Source organism: Castor canadensis, chromosome 9 (genome assembly GCF_047511655.1).
Source record: "Castor canadensis chromosome 9, mCasCan1.hap1v2, whole genome shotgun sequence".
Lineage (NCBI taxonomy): Eukaryota > Metazoa > Chordata > Mammalia > Rodentia > Castoridae > Castor > Castor canadensis.
Window position 1 is genome coordinate 149,452,108 of NC_133394.1, and position 24,031 is coordinate 149,476,138.

Consider the following 24,031-nt stretch of genomic DNA (forward strand, 5'->3'; position numbering starts at 1 on the left):
TTCCTCTGCCCCCCATGCCCACACCCAGAACACAGACTGAGGCTCCTCTCTGCATAGTACTGAACATTCTACCACTTCTCCCAACCCCTGCTACCACGCTTGCTGAAGTCCTCAGTTACCTTGTTTCTGGTGACTACCGTCTCTTCTATTTCAACTCAGCAGTCAAGTGTGACAGTCCTCTGCCCTGTGGCTTTTCTTATTTAGAGTAAATGCCAGAGGCCTTTTGAGGCCTGTAGGCTCCCAGGACTACACAACCCACCCTTTATCCCCCTACTCTCTAGCGATAGGCGGCTCACCAACTACTCTAGGTGTGCCTCTGTCCTGGGGCCTCTGAACTGTGGTTCCCTCAGTGCGGCACAATCCTCCCCAGGGGCACACAGGATTCTTCCCCTCATGTCTGTCTGTCTGCCTCCCTCTCTGTTTTTCTCCCTCCCTCCCTCTCTCATCTTTTTAAGACAGAGTCTCACTACTCACTAAGTAGCCTAGACTCGCATGGACCTTTCCATTCTCCTGCCTCAGTCTCCCAATTGCTGAGATTACAGGTGTGTACTACCACACCCAGCTTTCCTATGGTCTTTACTAAAATGTCAAGGTCTTAGGCCTTAGGGACACAGCTCTCATTTTACCACGAATCCTGTTCCAGCACAAACCATAACTGTCTGGCCACCTGTATAATGACCTGATCTCTATTTTCCTACTGGCCTGAAGGAGCAGACCACTTTTCTACCCACCACCATATCCCTAGCACCAGTCCAGTCCCTGGTCACAATGCTTGGTGTGGGCCGAGGGTCCAGCGAGGGCAGACTCGCTGAAGATCTTCCCATGAGATCTACCCTCTGCCAGGTCCCCAGAGTTGGTATTGGCTACCTCTACTCCCATCGGCTCTCACAGGATTTCTTGAATGAATAAATGAATGAATGAATGTGGATGCTGCATCTGGACTCAGTAAATTTATTTTTGATGCCCATATGTCGTCTTCTGAAAAGCAGTGCCCATGACCTCATGGGCGAGGCTGAGGCACATGAGCACAAGACCTGCCCTTGGGACCACAGTGGCTGCCACCTACTCATGTGGAAGGCCAGAGCTATCCCTTTCTTGGTATGGGACTTTGAAGTGGTTATATAACCTCTTTAAACCCTGGCTTCCTCATCTATATAATGCTGACAATAACACATACCTCAAAAGACCCAGTGCCAATCAGATCAGGCCTGATGACTCACCCAGCATGAGCTGACACGACGAAGATTCTCCATGAATGTTTCCCTTCCAGTTCCTATTGAAGCTGTTCTAACTACAGAAGGGGCCTTTGGCATCTCAGGTGAATAAAGCCATGACACACAAGGAACACTCTTGCTAGTAAAACACAGGGAATGCATAAGACAGAGACAGCTTATGTAACAGGCCTCTGAATCAGACAGAGCTATGAATGCAGCTTGGGTCCACCATTCAAAAGATTTTACCTTGGACAAATTACCTAGCTTCTGAGCTTTTCAGAGGATTCTGCTAAAACAAAGAGGCTGCAGACAGCTGCTGTGAGGACGTGACAGGCCTGCAAGTGTTGAGGTCTGTGCCTCAGGAGCTAGTGAGAACCTTGTAAGATGTGGCCTGGCTTCAGCCTGCTGTCAGGCTGTGAGTGACACCACATGATCGCCCACCTCAGCTCTGCAGTATGGGCCTTCCCTACCCTGGGGCACGTGCTGCACACAGAACAAGTCATCCACATGCATTATGTATGTTCCCTACATTCTCTGACCTTACAGAGACTCTGTACTTCTTTGCCATGCACTGGATGTTGGGAGTTGTTCTAAGCCACAGGGCACCTCGTATCAGTGATGACAGAAACCTCACACTTGCATGCTGTCCCACTGGCTCCACCTGGGGTAGAATGGTCAGCTCCACACAGGGTCCTGCTGCCAGCACAGAGCTCCACAATGGGGGTACGCCACCTCTTCTGAGACCTTTCAGCAGAGAGCTCCGACTGCCTCCTCAGTCACAGCTGTGAACCCCACCCTGCTGTGGCACAGCTCTGGCAGTCCCTTCTCCTGGACCCTGCCCCTCCTGGCTTCCTTTGCTTTATGCAAGTATATCACCATGTCTCTGCTTTTTGTGTGCTTTTTTTTTCTTTTTTTGAGACAAGTGTCTTGCCATGTACCCCAGGCTGGCCTCACGCTTGTGATCCTCTTGCTTTGGCCTCCTGAGTGCTGGAATTACAGGGAGATACAACCAGCTCCTGCTTTATATTCTTGCCAACAGGTCATAGGAAGAAATAGAACGCAAGATTTTAATTTTAATTCCTACCTGGATATTCTTCAGTGGCAGGCTTTTCTTCTGAGTCTTGTGAGGGATTTTGTGACACTTTCTCAGAAGATGTGGATTTTTTAGTCTTTGTATTTGGTTCTGGTTCCAGCTTTGATCTAAAAATCAAAAACAAACAGTCATGTAATTTACTTCCAAAGCAGGCTTCCTTTTTGATAACAGAAGGGAGTCCTGCATGAACCCTACACTTTTGCTCTTCAGCCCTCTCTGGGGAGCACCAGTTGCTGCCTTGGGGCTCAGGGACTGTTTAGATACACATCACTTATTGGGTATTTATTGCAAGGTACAGGCACTGTTGCCTTAGGTTGGGGCTGTGCATTCCCCATGCATGCCCAGCCACAGCTTCAGGAGAGGCTGCAGACAGCATGCAATGAGCACTCTGGCAGATGGACACTATACTCACCACATGGGCAGTGAAGGCCAACTGCCCACCTTGCACAAATGCAGGAAGCTGAATGTAACTGATCATGTAATTCTTCACTAATGCAGGCAGAAGTACTGTTCAGTGTATATACGAACAAGTTATAAGTAATAGCTTCAAGTAATTGACCAGAAAGCACAGTCTTTCGTACTTGGCCTTCCCCTTGCCTCCTACAGAGTGTGGCTCAATCTCCCCTACACAGGAATGCACATCAATGTGTTGCCTTCACCTTCTCCTCAGACTCCTCTCTATTTTGACCAATTATCTCAACAATATCCTTTATAACCAAAGGATCAAGGGCAAAATCAGGCACTGCATCGACTTGCTGCTTCTTTCTAGTCTCATTCATTTGGAATAGTTCCTTCAGTCTCCACTTGATTTTCATGGCCTCGATACACAGTATGTGCTAGGCATTCCATCAGACAACCTGAGCTTCAGTCTGGTATCTTCTTGTGGCTGGAATCACAAAAGTGCTCTGGCATTCTTCTCATGGCACCCTAACAGGATGTGTGTGACGTCACCCTGCCCACCTGACTAAGGAGATGGCTGCCAGGCTCCCTGGCTATAAGGTTACTCTTTCCCTCTTTGTAACAAGTATGGGGTGGGGGGTACTTTGATCCTACATAATGATTTCAAACTTTTAATTTATTCATTAATTTATTTCTACCCAGAGGAGACTCATGAGGTCCTATTTCACACAGTGGGTTATAATCTGCTATCATTTTTTTTTTTTTTGCACTAATCATCTGCAATTCGGCCAGCAGCAACCCCTTCACACTGGCTGCTGCGTCCTTTAAACATGTCTCTATCCTCCTAATTCCTTCCTTGCTTTCTGCTATAAGGAAATGATCCTGGCTCATTTTATACTTCTCTATCTGGGCCTAAGAATCAGCTTTTTCTCTAAGAAGCCTTGTTTCTTGAAGCTGAAGTTGGTATTTACAGACCAAGACCTGGGAGGTGTGCTTATCATTCCTGAGGTGTCACTGCTTCAGCCTTTTCAATGGACAGAACAGAAATGCCTGCATGCGTTTTCGTACATGCATACACACTTACAAGTTGTAGAGGCACTGATCTATGAAACTGGAAAACCACGAACTCACACCAGTGTCTTTTATTCCAACCCAAGATGACAAGGTTCACTCTGGCCTTTTTCCCTTTTACCTCTCCTACATGCACACAGTGAGAAGCTTGGCTTCCACCATCCTTCTGTGCTCATTATTGATCGCCCCCATCTTCACCATCATTCCTCCCGGCCAGGATGTGCCACTATCCTTGCTGGGGCTCTCGTTGTCCATGCTGATCACCCTACTCTCCCTGACACCCCATATGGGTAACCTGAGGCTCCTCAAGCTGTAGACCCTTGCCTTACTCTGCCCAACCTCATGGCTTTAGGACTGAGTGGTTCAGAAGGGGAAAGGCTTAACTGACTTTTTTTTGGCAGTACTGGGGCTTGGACTCAGAGTCTCATGCTTGCTAGGCAGAAACTTTACCACTTGAGTCATCCCCTCAGTCCTTAACTGACTTTTAAATAAAGGGCTCCTTTAATGTCTGTCATCCTTTGTGTCTGGCGTATACAAATGTACCAGTTTTCAATTTAAAATGAATAAAAGGCTGCAGAGAGAGAAGACTGAGACAAAGTTGAGCTCTTTTTTTTTTTTAAGTGATTAAAAACAGATTCTAAGTATACACAGAATGTCTACCGAAACTCTCAGGGAAATTACAAATTAGCTAGTTGAAGGCAATTTGGGGAAAAAAAGGCAATTAAAAAAAGCCACCTGAAAGATCGGTTTCTGCCCCATGATTTATTTAAACTGATTTTTCTAACTGAAGCTGAGCATTTCATAACTGCAATCAACACAATTTCCACCTGGCTGACATCTGTTCTAGGTCTCTTAACTTCACCTCAGGATTCTACTTAAAATTTAAAAAGAACAGAAAGAGATAGAAAAGAGGTTGAGATAGATTTCCTGGTTTTGAAACTAGAACATATAAGAGATGCTCTCTGCAAACCTTAAATAAGGCCCCATACAAATATTAGAGAAAAGTGATTAAATTACTCCAGATTCAAGTATTGCTTTTCTATTTCTTTACGTCCCCAACATGAAAAGGTAGGAGGAAGATATTTTCTACATATAGCATCACGGATGTAGCACTCAGGCACAGGCAACTAACTGTGTGTCCTCACAGGGCACAGGATGTCTCACACCAATCACTTTGACTAAGCCATCTTCACCATCATTCAGTCACTCACTTAACAGATATTTACTGGTGCCTACTATATCCGAGGTGATTTCGTAAGCAAGTACTACTCAAGGTGTAGTCCACAGACCAGTGCCAGACCCTAAACTGCTTACTACTGGTCTGCTGTAAGACAGGCACAAACACAAGAGTAAGAATCTACAGCAACATGATGCTGCTTTTTATTCAGAGGCTTCAGCTTGCTGAACATGGTACCCCAGCTCAGGTGTTATCAGACTACTGTGGTGGGTCACCAGTGGCATAGCTGTGAACTTGTCATGTACAGCAGAGTACACATCTGTCATGTACAGCACAGTATACTTCAGTTCATGGCTGACTGCAAAAAAAAAATACAATAAACAAGTGGCCTTTCACTTCTTCAGGGAGTCTGTTCTAAGTCAGGCTACCACACTTTTCATGTAAAGGTCCAGATGGTAAATAGTATAGATTCTTTTTCTTCTCCTTTTTTTGTTCTATAAACCTTAACATAAAAACCACACTTAGTCAGAGGGCTATACAAAATAGGCCAAGGTCTGGATTTGGCACAGGGGCCAGTTTGTTAACTTTTTCTAGGCATTGGATAAGGCCCTTGTTACAGACAATAAGACAAAATTCCTGTTATGGACCTAATATCACGTTGCATCACTTCTCTTTGTTCTTCTTCATCTTTACCAGCACTCCACCACCACCATCATCATTTTGAATTTCTGGCAAAATGTATTGAAATCTTATTTAGATATGTAGAATCCTGGCTTAAGGCAGTGCCTATAAAGAGGTAAAAGGTATAGTCCTCACCAACCTTACAGTCTCCCTGGGGTGGGAGGACTGAACCATAAAGAATAATAACCGAATCCATTTTTTCATGTACCAACTACAAGAGACCAATGTCATAAGAGAACCAATGTTTTTTAAAAAGGAGCCAAATGCAGCAAAACTTTGATCTTTTGTATCCACATCAGGGAATATATAATAGACATCTTACGGATCATGACTGGCTGTGGATAACTTCAAGTTTTCTGTAGGGTGTTGGCCAGGGCTGGGGAGAGTCCTTTGACTCCCCATAGGAAGATGTAATCGGGGCACAGAGGCCAGGTAAACTCTGAGCACTAAGTGTTTCTCAGACCTGTCTGTACATAGTAATGGTTTTTAGAGTAAATCTTATTTAGGTCACCAGTATTTCCTCAGAATATCTTAGAATTCACAATAACTTCAAGCTGTACAGAAAAACTCAGCAGGTGCTATACTGCTGTCCACGCTTCCCATCTAGCTGTTTTGCAATTTTCTCAATATTATAACTAGCCATTATCTTTGACTAATAGCTTTTATTCTTGGACGACCTCTCTTGAGAGAGAGAAAACAGTCAAGAGTTTCCACTTGTAAGAACACTGTACTAGTAAAACTGAAGTGTTTGAATGCCGAGTCCAAATCCAGCAAATCTTAAAGCAAGATCAGATTTATAGGAGAAACAGGATCAGAGGACCCATAGAAAGGTAGGAACAGCTGTCTGGAGAGAAGGCCTAATGTTTAAATTTGGATTTGTCCAGGGCTTCTGTCCAGTTTATTAGGCCTTCAGAAAGAAATCCTCTGATCTAGAAATGAGTCTCAGAGGTTAATCTGACTGCTACCTTCAACCTCTTCCTGAAGAAAAAGTAATGATACACAGCCCAATTCTTTTCTGGGAAGGGAACAAGTTTTTGATTAATTCAGAATTTTTTTAATGAGTGAATACCCAGGACAGCATGTGATGGTTATTTCAACTTAAATTACATCCAAAATGTTAGTGCGTTAAGGGTAGGAGAGTAGCTTTCAAACCCTGTGGGGATGGCAGAGTCACTTGCCAATGCTGTGTCCAATACTGGCTTTTAGTTTGTAAGTATTCACTATTACACCTAATGAGCCGGAAATGTGCAACTGCACCCCATTCAGACTTCTCTTCATTCAAGAACCATCAATTGAGCGAGCGCCTACTCTGCGGCAGGCTCAAGTCAATGTACGGAGACCAGAAAGATAAAAGACACAGTGGTCTTGCCTTCAAAGGACCCATGGTGTAACTACAGGAGCAAGAGCACAGGAAACCCCAGTAATAGTCGTCAGCCTCCCTCTCTCCAGCTTGAGGCAATGTGTAGCAGGTACCACTATCAACTCATAAAGTGAAATGCCTGGAGGAAAGATGGAAACAGACAGACCTGTTGATGACACTATCATTCTGAGACAACATAGTTGTCATAGAAAAACACAGAAATGTCAGCCAAGACTATTTCTGGCTTAAAGAGTAAAATATTTTCACTCAATTTGAAATAAGAGTGTAGATCAATATGATATCATCCATCACTCTATAAAAATAAATCCTAGCATGTAATATCTTTCTTTCCATATTCTCAAAAGATTAAACACTCAGGCTGCTCCTTAACTACAAATATGTTTTTCTTTCATCAGAGCCAAAACAGACCAATAATAACAACATCATAAAACATGAACAACTGCATTTGTTAATCAATTTTATAAGGTTGACTGTTTAACAATGACCATCAGCAACCAAAACAAAACAAAGTGAATCCAGCAATCCAACAGGACACCTCCCCAACTGGCTTCCCCTGAGGACAGGCACTGTACTGCACAATGTGCCGAGGTGGGTGGGGACACACACGTCAGTGGCAGCTGTATGAAAATGTATAATGACATGCTGGGAATCTGCTAACCAGATAGTCTGCAGGAGCTGAGGAGACTTTACAGAGCAGGTGACATTTTAATTGGGGCGGGAGGAACGAATAGGAGTTTGTTTGCCAGATGAACAGGGCAGGGTGTGGGAAGCAGAGAACATTAAGTATGTGTAAAAGGCTTTCTGGGTGGAAAAATAAGCAAGGATGAAGGCACAAGAAGACAGAGTCATGGAGAGAGAGAGGGAGAGAGAGGGAGAGAGAGAGGGAGGGAGGGAGGGAGGGAGAGAGAGAGAGGGAGGGAGGGAGGGAGGGAGGGAGAGAGAGAGAGAGAGAGAGAGAGAGAGAGAGTGTAAAGACCCAGAAGAGGAGAGCTGGACTAGACTGAGAAGGGCTCCAGTTTTCCCTGCAAGGTCTTCTGCTCAAAGTAACTGGCACAGGACAGCTATTGATTTGGCAGGAGGCTATGTTATTCCTCACTGTCCAAATGACAGCGATTCTCATCTGACTGACTTTAACTTGTATTTTAGTCAAAATCTCTGCCAACAATTAGAGGAACTGAGGTGGCAGCAGCCAAAGACTCCTTTTGCTTTACTTGGGGCACCTATTTGGTCTCCACATGGACAGTGCAGCAGGCATATGCCTTCCTGCGGGGGGTGGGGCTGAGAGACAGTGACCACCTTACTATCTTGATGGCAAATCACACACACATCATCACAACCTGTGGAGCAAACTGATGTCACTGCTCCTGGGACACTGCTTACTCTCCTCCCTGAGCCTGGACTGCTTTCTTCCTCTCACGTCACCTGCCCAGACAGTTTTCTTTCAACAAGTCCCACTGCTTGAGAAATCTGCTCCAATTACCTTGAGGTTCAAACCTTGATTCGGCAAATCTGCTGAGCCTGTTTCCTCATTTATAAAATGGAATGCTAATATTTTTAGGAAGGTGGCTGCAGGGATTAAGTGAAGTAAATGAATGTACTATCTGGTACATAGTGAGTGCTTAACAGCAGTACAAGCTACCACTTATTAACTCACTATCACTGTTTTGTTCTCACAACAACCCTACAAGGTAGGTTCTATTAATTTTCCCATGTTACAGGAAAGGAAACTTAGGTGTGGAGAAATTAAGCATCTGCTCAAAGGCACACAGTTGACAGAGCCAGAATTCAAACACAGGCGGTCTGGCTGCAGTCTGAGCCCCTAGGCACTGCTATGCCACTTGGCCATACCCTTCCCTATCTGACCTTATTCTGACCTCACTAATTCTCACACATCCCGATTAAGGTGGCTATCTTTTCAAGTTTACATAGCCACCCCGTCTGTCTCTGTGCTCCCTGAGGGCCGAACTTTACCTGCTGCTTCCCTCAAACTGCCCTTAGTGTACTGCATAATAAATAATAATTAGCCCTTTGTAAATGCTACAATGTACCCACACCCAGCACAATAAAAAAAAAATAAATTAAAATAAATAATTATGTGCTGATGGATAACCTGGCCCATCTACTCAATGATTTCTACAAATGCCGGTACCTGCTGGCCTTTACAACTTCATATCCATTTGACAAGTGTGGCAGCCTAGAATACCATCCTCAGAAAGGCCTGCTTCCAGATTACCCTTGGCCGTGCCTGAGGACTTGGACTTTGGTGCGTCCACACCATCCTAACTGAAGGAGTAGCTCCATGCCTACGCTGTGTGCTACCAATGTGGTCTGAAGGTGGCTCAACGCTGGATTCTGGTTTGAGATGTGCCAGGTACAATGTGTCTATGTAACTAGCCCCCAGGAAAGTCCTTGGGCAGCAAGTTGCTACTGAGCTGTCTAGACAAGTTGTCTAGTCATGTGCCCACAGTTCCATTGGAGAAGACTACCAGAAGCTGTCTTCTGGTCTCCCCTGTACTTTATCGCACAGGCCTTTGCAGTTCCTCTCTGTATCCTTTCAGTGTGAAAGCCACAGCCAAGAGCAGGGCTGCACGTTAAATACTGCACATCTTAGTGAATCAACAAATTAGAGAGTTGTGCAGGGGGCTCCTGATGCAATAATTAAGAAAATTTGTCCCAAAACATTCAATGTTATCTCCTGGAAGAACATTCTCAACTATTTCCATGGCTGGTTTACAGATGACTGAGATCTGGAGTGTAGAAAGTACTCACTGGCTCACTGACTTTTTCACTCTCAAGATGGGCTGAGCTGCTACAGTAGAAGTCACTGTGTGGACCCAGCTCCTACACTCCAGGAATACACAGGGGCCCACAGGGAAGACAGATAGAGGCACAGGCAGATGCCGTGGAAACACACTCTGGCATCTGGCTCTGCTGCTTCCTGGCTGCATGGCCGTGGACACTTCGCTCTACCTGCTGGAGCTGTAGTGTCCTCACTGCAGAGGGAGCTCACAATAGTGCCTGAGAAAAATGGGTTGGAAGGAGGTGTGTGCTCAGAGCACATGGTATCTTACATGCACTCTCTTATACAGCCAGTGACCCAAGGAAGCCTGACAGTGGAACACTGGTCACCATGCTGGGCACTTCCCTCAGGAAAACTTTTTAGAGACAACAAGGAAGGCATAGAAGACACAGAATGAGGTAAAATGGCTACAAGTGGCCCCTCTTTGGGTTATTAAGAAACAAAATGGGCAAGGGCACAAATTTAGAATCAACAGCCTGGGCTCAATCCGGACTGTAGGCTTGTGGGTAAGTTACCAAACCTGCTAAGCCTGTGGGGTCACTGTGACCTAAGAGTGTGCAGCCCAGCACCTGCACATAGCATGTACTCAGTTAGCACTATGGTGGCATTCTGTGAAGAACTTCAAGCACAGCACACCACACAGAGCGAGTGCGCTGAAAGCCTGGGTTACGTTACCAACAGAGGCAATACTTACAAGCGCTTCTTATCCACCACTCGCTTAACTCGGATAGCTCTTTGTTCTGAGTAAAGTTTACACACCCCTGTTGAGGGAAAATACCAGAATGAGGCCATTTAAAAAGGCGTCTCAGCCAAAGACATCATTAAACACAACAAAATACTATAGTCTTCAGCTAGCAAAGTACACTCTGAATCACATCTGCTATGAAATGCCACATTTGAGTTTCGGGAGAAAATGAAATACTTTTTAAGTAATCTTCAACGAAATCCAAAACAGCAGTCCTGTGCTCCTTCACTTGCTGGGAATGTATGTCCTTGTGGGCTGTAACAGAAAAGGACAATGTTCAGGTCTGTATTCAGTAATCCTAGAGAACAATTCATCAGCTCCCTTAGAGAAACGTCTTTATTGAAAGTGTTTTTAAAAACACAGCTATAAAACAAGTCTTGTGTCAAGTGACACAGAGTAAGATTCAAGAGTAAGATTTATTAGGTTTTACCAGAGTGAAAGATTAAACCCAGAGGGAGCTGCAGTCGAGTCATTTATAGTTTATCACAGCACTTAAGGACTGTGTATAGTGCAACGTGTTCTTGAGTGCCAACCCCAGTTGTATGAACGGCATCCAGTGCTCACGCCAACCTTCAAGTAACACACTTAAATCAAACCTCAACCACACACCTCCCGTTCTGTGCCTGCACCGTTCACCAGCTTGCCCCGTTCTCTCCCTTTGGACCTTCACATTCCAAGGGTCCCTTAGATACCGAGTCAAATTGTCCTGTTCCTCTCCAGGAACCTTCTCAGATGCCTAGCCACCAGAATGCCTTTCCTGTGTGAACTGTCACACATAAGTCTGGTTTAAAAAGAAAGAAAAGATTTGCCAGTCCTCAGGTCTGTGCTTCCTTGTTTCTTCGGGAAGATGGCTAACTTTTATGAGAGGTTAGGACCTACTGTGTGCAGGTGCTCTTAGCACTGCACATATACTGTGAATGAGCCAGCCTGCAAACTGCAGCTCTGATGGTGGCTGTTTTACACATGGGAATAGTAAGGTTTGGAGGCAGCAACAAGCTGCAGATCCTATGGTTCTACACTTAACTGCTGGCCCTCCACGCATGTGCATCATATGAAGGTACAGGCCTAAGGCAGGGGCACGGTTATGTTTTTACTATGGGCTGCATGGCCTGAGACTCACCAGAGGACTTGGAGATGCTGTAAAATAGCACACACACTGGTGTGCATGTTTCTCTGGCAAGAATGCATATAGCTTTCATCAAACTCTCTCTGTGGTCTGGAGTTTTTACTAAAGTTTCTGGAACAACAGCAACCAGCAACTTTGACCTCTGTAATTCTTAATGTACTCTACCTGCCTACTCACCTTGAGAAGAAATCCAGGAAGAGATATGACTTGGAAAGCCGTCCCTGTGCCTTGGTAAAAATTAAACTCTAACAGTGCCAGGAATGGTCTAAGCATGCTATAAGAATGTAACTTAATTCTCACAAAAGTCCTAAGAGGAATATTTGATAATTATCTGCATTTTTTAGATGAGGAAACTGAGGCCCAGGGAGGTTAAGTTATTTGCCCAAAGCCACACAGTTAGAAAGTGGCAGAGCTGGGTTACCCTTCCTCTGAGTCATGAAATTTGATAAGAAAGTCTATTTCAATATGGCAAGTAGAACTTAGAGTACCCTCTCCAGTCCATGTCCATGTGCCATCTTCTCTGCCCCACTAAATGCATCTACCCATAAACATACTCACAAATGTCTGAACACATCTGATGTGTTTTCTCTGACCATGGCCCCATGGTAAACTTCTGGTACTGTTTGGAAAAGTCCTGCCCATCTCCCACCTCCCATTTGTTTAACTTGAATGATGGTCTTCCATGACTTTCAACAGTTTAGGTTAAAACACTGATCAGCACAGGAAGAATTTTTAAGTGTATTTTGTATGTTTTGATGGTACTGGGGCTTGAACTAAGGTCTTTGCACTAGTAAGCAGTGCTCTACAGCTTGAGCCATATCTCCAGCCCTTTTTGCTTTGGTCATTTTGGAGATAGGAGCTTTTTGCCAGGCTGGCCTGCACCACGATCCTATTTTAAGCTTCCCACCATCACTGGTATGACAGCTTTTTTCTGTTGAGGTGAGGTCTTGCAAACTTTTTTGCCTGGGCTGGCCTGGAATGGTGATCCTCCTAAGCTCAGCCTCCCACACAGCTGGGATGACAGGTGCATGCCACTGTGCCCAGTTACTGGTTGAGATGGGAGTCTTGCAAACTTTTTGCCTAGGCTGTTCTTGAACCACAGTCTTCCCAATCTCAACTTCCAAGTAACTATGATTATTGGCATGCCGGTTCCTGGCAAGGATTTTAAAGTTTCGAACCCTAAATCTCAGGAAGAACGTAAGAAGGAATTGCAAGTGGTTGTGCCATTTGAATCTTTTTGAACTACTTGACGTATTTATTCATGGCTGTCTGCTTACATGTTTTGGAGCATCTCACCTTCTGCTCTGAGTTGCTGAATTGCTTCTGAACAGGTCCTCATGAATATCTGAGCATCCTGGTCTATCTGGTCTCGTTCTGTGTCTGTCATCCGCCCATATTCAGACATGATATGGCTAAAAAGAGGAAGGAAGAGAGTGAGAGGGCAGCAGGAAGTGATAACATAATGTAGTCTGGGTGGGGTGCAAAGAGAAGAAAAAGCTTGCCTGATGAAGAGCCATTCGAGCTGAGACTCGAAGGAGGAAGAAGAACTGGCCAGGCTAACAGGTGGGAGAATGATCTAGAGAGTGGTGCAAGGAAGGCATGAGGTAGCCAGTAGACTGGATAGTCATTCTAACAGGCTGTAACTGTAGCCTTGGTAGGGATGGAGCTCTGACTTTGGGAACTCTGGGGCAGTACTGAAGGTGGCACAACAAAAGAACTAGATTAGATTAACATGACAATCCACCCTGGGTGCTGCTAGAGATGCTGCAGACTGAATTTAGGGGCTCTTGAAACCTAAAAAACTAGCTAGCATTTGTTGCCCTTAACGCAGAGAAACTAAAGCAGATACCTTAAATGCAACTGAGGCCAATAGGAAAAGGGGAACAGGTACTAGAGAAAAGGTTAGATCAAAAAGAATTAACCTAGAAGGTAACACCCACGCACAGGAAATCAATGTGAGTCAGTGCCCTGTATAGCTATCCTTATCTCAACCAGCAAAAACCGTTGTCCCTTCCTGTTATTGCTTATACTCTCTCTACAACAAAATTAGAGATAAGGGCAAAATAGTTTCTGCTGGGTATTGGAGGGGGGGAGAGGGAGGGGGCGGAGTGGGTGGTAAGGGAGGGGGTGGGGGCAGGGGGGAGAAATGAACCAAGCCTTGTATGCACATATGAATAAAAGAAAAAGGAAAAAAAAAACAAAAAAAACACAGGTGAGACACTGGATTGGGCTGCCATTTCCCAATGTTGACAAGAAGTCTTCAAAACTCACAACAAAATGCCTTTAAAACCAAATGTCACTTCCCCTGATATGCAGTGAAGCCATCCTTACCTCACCAAGCTAGCAAGGGTGTTCACTTTCAGTAGCACAGTAGCTTGGAGCTCAAAATCCTATGACCTTGCTAATTTTCATAAGATTTGGGTGGGTGTGGCAGCATAATTACTGCTACTTAGCCTACTTATACATTCCGGACTTTTCAGGTGAATTTAGAATCACAAAACTGCAAGCTGGAAGGGACCTTATATAACCTATAGACACAAATCATTCCTTTTTACTCAATGGCCCAGCTAGCCACCAATTCTCACTAAGGGCGAAAAACACAATCCTGATTGCCCCCATGCCCTACAATAAAAACGTGATTTTAGAAGAACCTACTCCACATTGCTCATTATGGACCTATATGTTACAATTCAGGGAACTACAGAACTGCTGTCCTAAAAGCAGCTTTGTTATAGGCTGAGAACGTGGCACAAAGTCCCAGGAAGCATTCAGTGACTATACTTGCTCACTTCCTGCCACTTTCTCCCTCACCCTCTTCATTCTAGCCACACTGGTGGCCCTGGGTTCCCTGCTGACCCCAGTTGGCCACTCAGGCTCCTGCCTCAGTCTGAACTGGACCTCTGCTCAGATGGCCTTGTCGGGGCTGGGCTCCTCGCAGTGCTTCCCTGATACTTATGTTTTATGCCTGCTCTGGTTATTAGATTATCATCTCTTAGCTCCACAGCTGCCTCTTCTCTGGTTTGTGATATGGGAACAGGAACCTTCAAACCCTATAGCTACTCTACTGCTATCTATTCCTTACCCTGTTTTAGTTTTCTTCAATGCATTTATTTTCCCTGGATTATTAAATATTTGTGTCTATCTTCTCTCAGGAGAACATAAGCTTCATGAAAATGGGAATTATCTGGTTCATTTCTGCTTCCCTAGTCCCTAAAACGGTGTGCAGCTCACAATATGTGGTCTAACACACGCTGAGCACTTGCCATGTGCCAGAGAATATTCCCACTGCCTTGTGTGTGTTTATTTACTCATTTAATCCTCTTGATTCATTCACTCACTCACTTACATACCAAACCCTCACGTGAGAGGCACTAGGCAGGAGATGGAGGTACAACGTTAAAGACTCATTTCTGGTTCCCACAGAGGGCACTGAACTGTAACAGAGACTGGCACAAAAAGGTGGAGTACTGGAACTATGGTGAATGATGCAGAAGTGGATGGTGAGACCCAAAGTAGGTAGTAGTTAGTTCATACAGGATGGTGCTGGGTAGACAGGAGGAAGGCACTCTGCACAGAGGACTACAGTGGCTACAAATCCCCACCGTGTGGGAGATGGTGAGAATGACCACCAAATGTCTGATCCACACCAGGGTACATCGGAGTGAAGGTGAAACGGAGCAAATAGGCTGGTCTCATGCAAACCAAGATCCTGGGTATAGAACTCTGGGCTCCCGGGTTACTTCAAAGGAGCAGCACATCACAGCTAAGTGGCCAGTGCCTCTACACCGAACGTGTCCACATATGTCTGCTCTATTTCTCAAATGAGCATGGAATGGTATGATGAATTGTTACTTTGTAAGAGCTGTTTCTCTAATATAAATAAATTTTCCAAAAATACAGTGGTCGTACAAAATATAAATATTCCACTATCAATTCTTGAAGTCTGAAAGCTTTGGGGACCTGGTTTCTTCAATGGACACAGCCACTGAGGATCTTCAATGGACACAGCCACTGAGGATTTTAAACAGAGGAATTTGCATGGTTCTTCTATGGTTGGTAGCCAGTAGGCAGATGAATGTAGATCCTAAGTACCCTCAACCACAGAGAAGAGACCAGTGCCAGAGTTCAGGAAGAGATGGAGAGAGGCTGGTAGAGGCAGTGTCCATGGGGGCATGAGGGGTGACAGATCTGAGAGACATTTAATAGGCAATGTGGGCTGCCTGGGTATGGAGGCAAAAGAGAAGATGAAGATAAATGTCTGGTTTACGTGAGTGCACATCAAGCTAGGGAGGACAGTAGAAGGCACAGGGTTGGAAGGAAAGATGTTATGGTACCAGGCCAAAGATGGCATCCCAAATCGAGGGTCTTACACATGAGGAGATGGGACGAATAAAAGAGGCGCCCCAATTCTTACGCAGTTATATTTTAAGAACAGCACTAGATATATAATGGACATTTGAAACATAGCCATCAAAAGTTATGAAGGCTTGCTGATGACACAGCCTCAAATTAAGTTATCATAATAAAATTATTACTATTCTGAAAAGGTTAAATATCTGGTAAACGATTCCAAAACATAGGTCCTCATAGGACATGTATATATAAACATCAAATTTTAATTTTATTTCCTTTATTATGTACAGATATAATTTTATTACAGATCTCAATTTACCTAAATATTAGACTCAACTGAGGAGATACAGGTTTGGATGAGTCAGGGAGAAAGGAGGAAAAACCTGGGTAGTAAAAGCTTATTTACTGGTTCAGAAATTTAAAGGAACATTTTATTATTTGCTTGATTAATATAGTAAGAAAGGACAAATTCAAAATCAAAACACCACTGAGTTTCTTCTGCTTATTCACTTAAACAAGCAGATCCTCTCGAGACAGGGAGGAAGGAGGGGTAAACAAATGCTTTGTGCTCTATTATCATGGTTACTGAAAAGCTATGGCAAAGAGTGAAAGACTAAGGCTTTGTTTTTGCTATAACATACCCGGCATGTAACATACGTTATGAAATTAACCTGATTAATATGCATTATGAAACTAAACTGCTAATGCCTGGGATACAGACATGAACAAAATATAGACCCTGCTTTCAATAAACTATATAACAACAGGCAAAATCTACAGGCTTATGTACATGTTTTTATAACACAAACAAAGGCTATGGTTATTAACATTACGCATGATTCAACACTACCCACCGTTCTAAGTGCTTCACACACATTTATCGACTTAAGTCCCAGAACTCTGTGGGGTAGGTACAATTATAATTCCCATTCCACACATGAAGCAACAGAGGCACAGAGAGGCTATGTAACCTACCAAAGCCACACAGCTCAGACTCCACATGGGCACCTCTAATGTCATAAAAGGCAGCAGAGTTAGCAGAGGGGAGCTTGCTTCCTACTAGCTGATGGGGATGAGGTGACCTGTGAGCTGAATTGTGAAAGGCAGGGTGTGGCTGTGGGAAGCAGGAACAGATCCTCTAAGGAGGCAACAATGCAAACGGGGGCCAGTTTGCAGAACAGCAAGTGGTTCAGATCAGCTGAAGCACAGGACAAGAGGAAGAGATGAGTCTTTGGTGGCCTCCAGAGCTAGTCAAGGGAGTTTTCTCTGGAGCCAATGGAAAGACTGAGCTTTATGAAGGAAAACATGGTGACACCACATCAGAAGGAACAGAGGCGGAAGATGAGGTCATGGGTTACTGACATTAGGCAGAGAATCCTGACTTACTCATCTGTGTTCCCTACCACTATGTAACAGATGGGTGCATGGAAAATCTCTGTTGAATTTAAGAAAGGGGCTTTCTGGGAGAACTAGATAGTTCTTAGCCACATACAAACAATGACATTATTTTTCCCAGCTTAAAAACAAAATAAGACAAAACAAATCTCCAATTCTATCCCATGTCTCTTACTAGCTACTGTCCCAATTTCTCTCCTTTTCAGTAAAACTCTCAGAAGTGTTTGCACTCTGGTCTCCATTTTTCTGACCATTCTCTCTTGAACCTGATCCAAATAGGCTTCTGTCCCCCTCACTCCAGGGCCATGGTGTTCACAAATCCACCAACGTTCTCCACACTGGCTTAGTTATGTAGTTACCTGCCACAGATTTGATGGAACTGATCAATCCTCCTCTTTGGTTGGTTTTCTTCCACTGGTGTCTACCACCACACTGTCCTGTTCTCCTCTTCCTTCCTCCTTAACTGCTTGTTTTCAGCCTTCCCATTGTCACCTCTTAGCTCCTCACCATTTTATGAAGGGTAATTCATGGTGCAGTTCTTAAATCTCTTTACTATCTATACTTGCTCCCTTGGTGAGTTCATTTAGTCTCATGGCTTTACATACAAGTTTCACAGTGACAATCCCAAGTTTGTATTTTCAACCTGGACCTCTCCTTGAACTTGAGACACATGTATTTAACTACCTGCTCAACGTTACCACTACATATTTCATTTGCATTGCAAACAGGTCCAAATCTGAGCTCCTGACCTCTCTCAAATAACAGCCTTCTCTCTTCTGTGCTGGTAGCAACTGCATTCCTTGAACTCATCCTTGGCTCCTTTTTTTTTTTTACCCCCCCTTCTTTCCCAGCTCCCATCGAATCTATCTGCAAATCTCATTTGGCTCTCCCTTCAAAATATTCCCAGAACCTTCCCTCTTCTTATCATGTCAGCCTCTACCTTTGTGATGCATGCCATCAAGGTCTGCCACCTGGACTGTAACTGAGGTCTCCTACCTGGTTTGCTGCTTCTGTCTGGCTCCTCTTCCACTTCTCTAACACAACAGCCACATCAAACCTGTTAGGGTGACTTGGATCCTGTAAATCTCTGCACAGACCTTCCAAAGGCTTCCCACAAAGGGTTAAAGACCAAGGCCCTCACAAGAACTATAAGATCTTTAAAATGAACTACAAGACGAGGCACCCTATGCTCTCTCTGGACTCATCTTGCCTTTTCCCCAACCCTTAGCCTCCAGTCACACTAGCTGCCTTCCATTCCTCAAACCTTCCAGGCACACTCCAGCTCAGAATCTTTCCCCTTGCTGGTGTCTCTTCCTTCTGGAATCTTCTTTCCTCAGATATCTGCATATAGAGATCACTTACTTGTTTTAGGTGTTTATCCACTGTCACCCTCTGAATGAGGCCTTATTAACCTACTTTTATAAAATTGTGCCATTCCTGCCATTTTCTATTCTTCCCCCAAAAGATAATTATTCTGCTCTAACATTCTATACATTTTACTTATTTTGCATCCTATCTGTGTCCTCTTCCACACACAAAAAATTTAAGTTCCACAAAGGCAAGTACATTTTGTCTGTTTACTGCTGTACCCCTATCACCAAGAGCAATGCCTAACACTTATAGACAGATAAATCAATCATCAATTTTTTTTGAATGAACTGGATCAATGAATAAGACTGAACTGCAAAATGTGGGCTGACACACAATATAACTGTGCTCCTAAGTCCCTTCTGAATTGATTTTGCCTCTACCCCAATACCTGTAGGTATCCCCATTCCAGAACCTTCTCTAGAAACATAAGGTATAAATAGAAAGGGAACTGTGCATCCACTGAGGGCAGGGCATTCCACAGAAGAAAATGGATAAACCAGTCATCAGACCGGCATCCTCTCTATCCATGGGGTAGCACTTTCCCTACTCCTACCTACATCTACCTTTTTGGGGGGAGAGCTGGGAAGAGAGAAGGTAAGTCCATAGCCTCCTGGCAAGTGGACTGTCCACCTCTTGGTGACCTTGAAGCGTGAGAGAGAAACATTTCTCTACCCCAACACTTCTTAGCACCTTGTTCTAGTAATTAGTTTGGTTAATATGGTAACTCTATCAGAGGCAGAAGACCAAAAGTGAGACAAGAAGATGAGAGGGAAAGCTCAATTCCTTCTCACCAACTCCATGGTCAGATGAGTGTCTCTTCTTCTGGGAGAAGTGAGAGTGGTGAGCAGAGGATCCAAATCCTCATGCTTGTTCCTCCTGGAAATAGAGGCTGAAGGGCTAGGGGCTCATCAGTCAGAAAGGTGCTTGCTTCTAAGTAAGTATTCATCTGCTGAGAGAGAGAACTATAAATGACTAATTACACGGGTGTTAGATTAGCGTCTTCCTTCTTCATATTTTGATTTAATAGAAACTGAGCTCAGTGAAACTGAAAAAGTGTAAAGGTTAATTTGATAAAACTGACTACTCAACTGAGAAGGTTATAGTCCTTTAGGATACATTACACACATACACACACACATGCACACGCACACGCACACGCACACACACACCTTTTAAGTTGGAAATTGACAGTTGCCAGGACATTATAGAAAAGGTACACTGACCACAAGTAGAGAAATTATTTTTAATTATGATCATTCAGAAAGCCAGCCAGAGAGTACCTAGGTTGCATGCTGTTCTGCTCTAGTAAAACAGCATTATTAAAAAAAAATTAAATGGGTCAATAAAGTCTGAGCTCTACATTCTGGAAAAAATTATTGCTTCCTAATTATGTCAGACTAACAAAGCTTCATAGGTCTGAAGGCAGTATGTCTACACATATTCTTTCAATTCCATGATTAGACTTCATATAAAATGTTCCTAGGAGCAGGCTGAGGCCAGCATGTTGCACTAGGGTGGGGTGAGGGGAGTGAAAGAGAAAAGCTGGGAATAGGCTACAACCCTCGGGAAATGATGAGGGACACCTTTCCCATCCAGAGTGAATGCACAGAGAGGGAATGCTTACTTCTAGTCCTCATGTTCGGGTGACTCAGGTTCCTCAGAGTGACACCTGGCCTTCACCCTCCCATCAGAAGGAGTAGCGACTTCTCTGATTAGTGCCCTGGCCGAAGAAACTGAGCACACACCTAGCCACCACTCTAACCCTAAAGGCAAGACTGGCCTGCCAGCAGACACAGAGTTCTGCTCTGCTCTTCTCTGTCACATTCTGCTAAGCTGCCTGGCCTTGCTGTCTGGGCACAGGGGAACGTGACTCTGCAGTGGCACTCACAGCTCAGTCTAATTTATGAGCAAAGTACCACAAGGCCACTCACCCAGACCTAACTTCTGTCTGCTAACCTAGACTCTGTCTGGACTTACATTGATCTGATCTGACCCTACATCCTCTCTATCTCTCTCTGCCCACCCCATGATAGGAAACAGAGGTGGGTTTGTTCAATAGTCATCCCACACACATGTATGGAGTTTCAATTCAGCTGCCACTCCCCAAGGGACTTTTAAGTGCAAGGAACTCTCACACATCCCACTTAATCCTCACAAGAGCATTATCTAGTTTATCAAAAAGAAAAGAAACACAAAGATGTTAAGTGAGCTTGCACACTCACATGACCAATACAGGCCAGAACTAAGATGTAAGTGTGACTGGCCCCAAAGCCATGGTCTTTCAAAGGGACCAAAACGGAGGTAGGAGTGGAACTCAGAGTACATAGGTTGGCAATGAACCATAGGCTCCAGGAAAAACAGCAGAGGACTGAGTTTTTACAAGATGTGGACGGGTCAAGAACTAAGAGTTTAGGAATTTCAGCCCCGGGCCACCACCAGACGCCTGCGCCCAGATGGCTTGGGAAGACGCGGACAAGGTGAGCTAAGTGGTACGCGGTACTTCCACCAACAACCCTGGGCCAGAGCAGCATAGCCCCTGGACAGACCGACATCCACCTGGGGAAAAAAGAGAAACTGAGTAATAAGCAATAACAACAATAAAGACATGGGGGGGAGGGGAATCCCTCCCGGAACTGTAAATAAACAAGCCGGGCCTGGCCGGAGAGGGCACGCGCCCAGCAATGAGGAGCGGGAAAGCTTGTGAGAGTGGCAGAGGGAGGAAAACTCCACAGGAGAGGGGGGAAGACCCACCTCCCACATGAACTATAAATAAACACGCAGGCCTGAGAAAGCAGGGGCAGTGTCACCTCCCCCAGTGTGCTTGGAAAGGGGAAAGCTTGTAGCAGCGGCTCCCGCACAGGAGAACTCTGAGTAAACAAAGCCTGCGGGGCCAGGTGAGTGCTAAGCTCACCCCAGAGATCTGCATAAATAATGCCTCCAGCAACAGCAGGCTGACAGCAGCAGGGCAGGCAAGCCACAGCTGCGGATAGCCATTCACAGACCTGTCTCCAGACTTTTTTTCCTCTCTCCCTACCTTTGATGAGAAAAAAACCGAACTACACCTGCATGCCGAAAAACTTACTGAAACCGTATTGCATTTGAACTTGGGACACTTTGTGGGGGCTTTTTTCGTTTTGTCTTGTGTGGTTTTGTTCTACTTTATGTTTCCCCTTTGATGAGACAAGTACAGAACAACATCAGAGGCACCACCTCCAGGATTAGAGGCTGAGGGATGAACACCAAAATTATTAAGACTGAAACTTCATTGCATTTGAACTTGGAGTTTTTTTTTTATTTTTTAAATTTAATTTATTATATATTTTTTTCTTTCATTTACTTATTTTTTATTTTTATTCTTATCTTTATTCTTTTTATTTTTTATTTTCAATCCTCTCTTTGTCTCTCTAATGCCTTTTCAGCTTACGGTTGATTAGTACACTGTCTCTCCCTGTTTATATCTTTGAAACTTTTTTTGTTTGTTTCTTGGTTTTTTTTTTTTCTACTTGATTATTTGTTTTTACCTTTTCCTTTAACTACTTTGCTTTCCATCCCCTCTCACCCTTCCATTCTAAATATCACTAGTGCTATTATTACAAGCCAGAAAATACTTAATTGCACACAGTACAGGGACAATAACAACACCAAGGGCAATGATGGGAAGACAGAAAAAACAGGGAAACCAATTTCCCCACAGCAAAAAATTAGTACAGGAACAAGAGGGGAATGAAGAAAACAGATATTCAGATCCAGACTCCAACAAAATGAAGATAAACTATGCCAATGAAGCCCACAAGAATAATCTAAAAGAAGACATACTACAGGTGCTCAATGAGAATTTTATAGAGATGACACTGGATATGGTCAACCAAAATGTACAGGAGACACTCAAGAAATTCCAAGACAACAAAAATCAATGCAAGTCAACTCCCTGTATAGCTAGCCTTATCTCAACCAGCAAAAACCCTTGTTCCTTCCTATTATTGCTTATACTCTCTCTACAACAAAATTAGAGATAAGGGCAAAATAATTTCTGCTGGTATTGAGGGGGTGGGTGGGAGAGGGAGGGGGCAGGGGGGAGAAAGGACCCAAGCCTTGTATGCACATATGAAGGTAAGTGACCCATTTAGGCCACACAGGCAGCAAGTGGCAGAGCTGGGACAGTCCCCAGTGATCCAGTACTCAGTCCCTGTATTTGCTGCCACTAGCTGGAAAGGTGGAGGCTTGGGTCCTTGGCCAGCTGGACTGACAAGTCAGTCTGGGCTACTGAAGTCTGGAAATACTGGAAAACCATGTGTGCAGCTGAGTGTCCATATCTGACACTAACTGTATCAATAAAGCTATTGCAATCGAAACCTCCACAGGTGCAGAGCTGCCCCTGCCATGACTGCACCATTCTTCTTGACATCAATTCTATCATCTCCTTGGAACCTTTCAACTACTCCTGGGTAATTATTGGTTCTGCAATTGCTAACTCTGCAAACTTTTCCTGAAAAGGACCAGATACAAGTACATCAGACTTTGCTGGCCTTATGGTTTGTTGCAGCTATGCAACTCGGCAGGTGTGGAGCAAAAACAGCCATGGACAACAGGTCAACTACTGGGGCCAGTAAAACTTTTGGTGGTTACTTAAGTTTGAATTTCATACAATTTTCACATTGGTAAAATATTCTCCTTATTTTTCCTCAACCATCTAAAAATGCAGAACTATCCTTAGCTGCCAGGTAGTATGGAAACAGGCAGCGGGGCTAGATCTGGCCCTGCAGACTGAAGTCTACTGACCTCTGCTCTAGAGGAAGTCACTGAATTTCATAGACTTATTGGGCTTAGTAGGAGTCTGAGTAAAACCAGCATTCAAGGCATTCACCTAGAGGGGTGCCTTTTCAAGGCAAAGGGAAATTAATAAAGGACTTTTATGAAAGATCTCAATAAATGAATCTGTAACCTAAGTGGTCAGACTAAAGAAAGGTATGGAAATTGAAGTTTATATCAGTTTTGTAAAGTTTTCCAAAATCACTGCAGCTTCCATTTTAACAGAGTATCAAATCAGTATTTGATACAAATACAATCTTCAGAAATAAAATTTATACTGCCATCTAGTGTTAGCCAACTATTTTAACCAAGAATTTAAAAATAAGGTTTTCTTGATACGATGTATCAAGATAATTAATGTATTTCAAAATACTACAAATAAATATTTAAAAGTATAAAACTGCCTATGCTATGTT

The 24,031-nt window shown here is 44.0% G+C and overlaps 1 protein-coding gene across 4 annotated transcripts in view; it reads right to left on the minus strand.

Annotated features, from left to right (window-relative positions):
* The window catches only part of Stx18 (syntaxin 18), a 106,576-nt gene that overhangs the window by 15,946 nt on the left and 66,599 nt on the right, over positions 1-24,031 (minus strand). For all 4 annotated transcript variants that reach the window (XR_012435880.1, XM_074042625.1, XM_074042628.1 and 1 more), the window contains exons 3-6: positions 12,984-13,099; positions 10,739-10,816; positions 10,511-10,577; positions 2,299-2,414 (exon numbers count right to left, since the gene is read on the minus strand). Coding sequence is in view for 3 of the 4 variants with exons in the window: in XM_074042625.1 (XP_073898726.1) it covers positions 2,299-2,414; positions 10,511-10,577; positions 10,739-10,816; positions 12,984-13,099 (377 nt within the window). In the remaining variant the exon portion in view is untranslated. The remainder of the gene's footprint in view (positions 1-2,298; positions 2,415-10,510; positions 10,578-10,738; positions 10,817-12,983; positions 13,100-24,031) is intronic.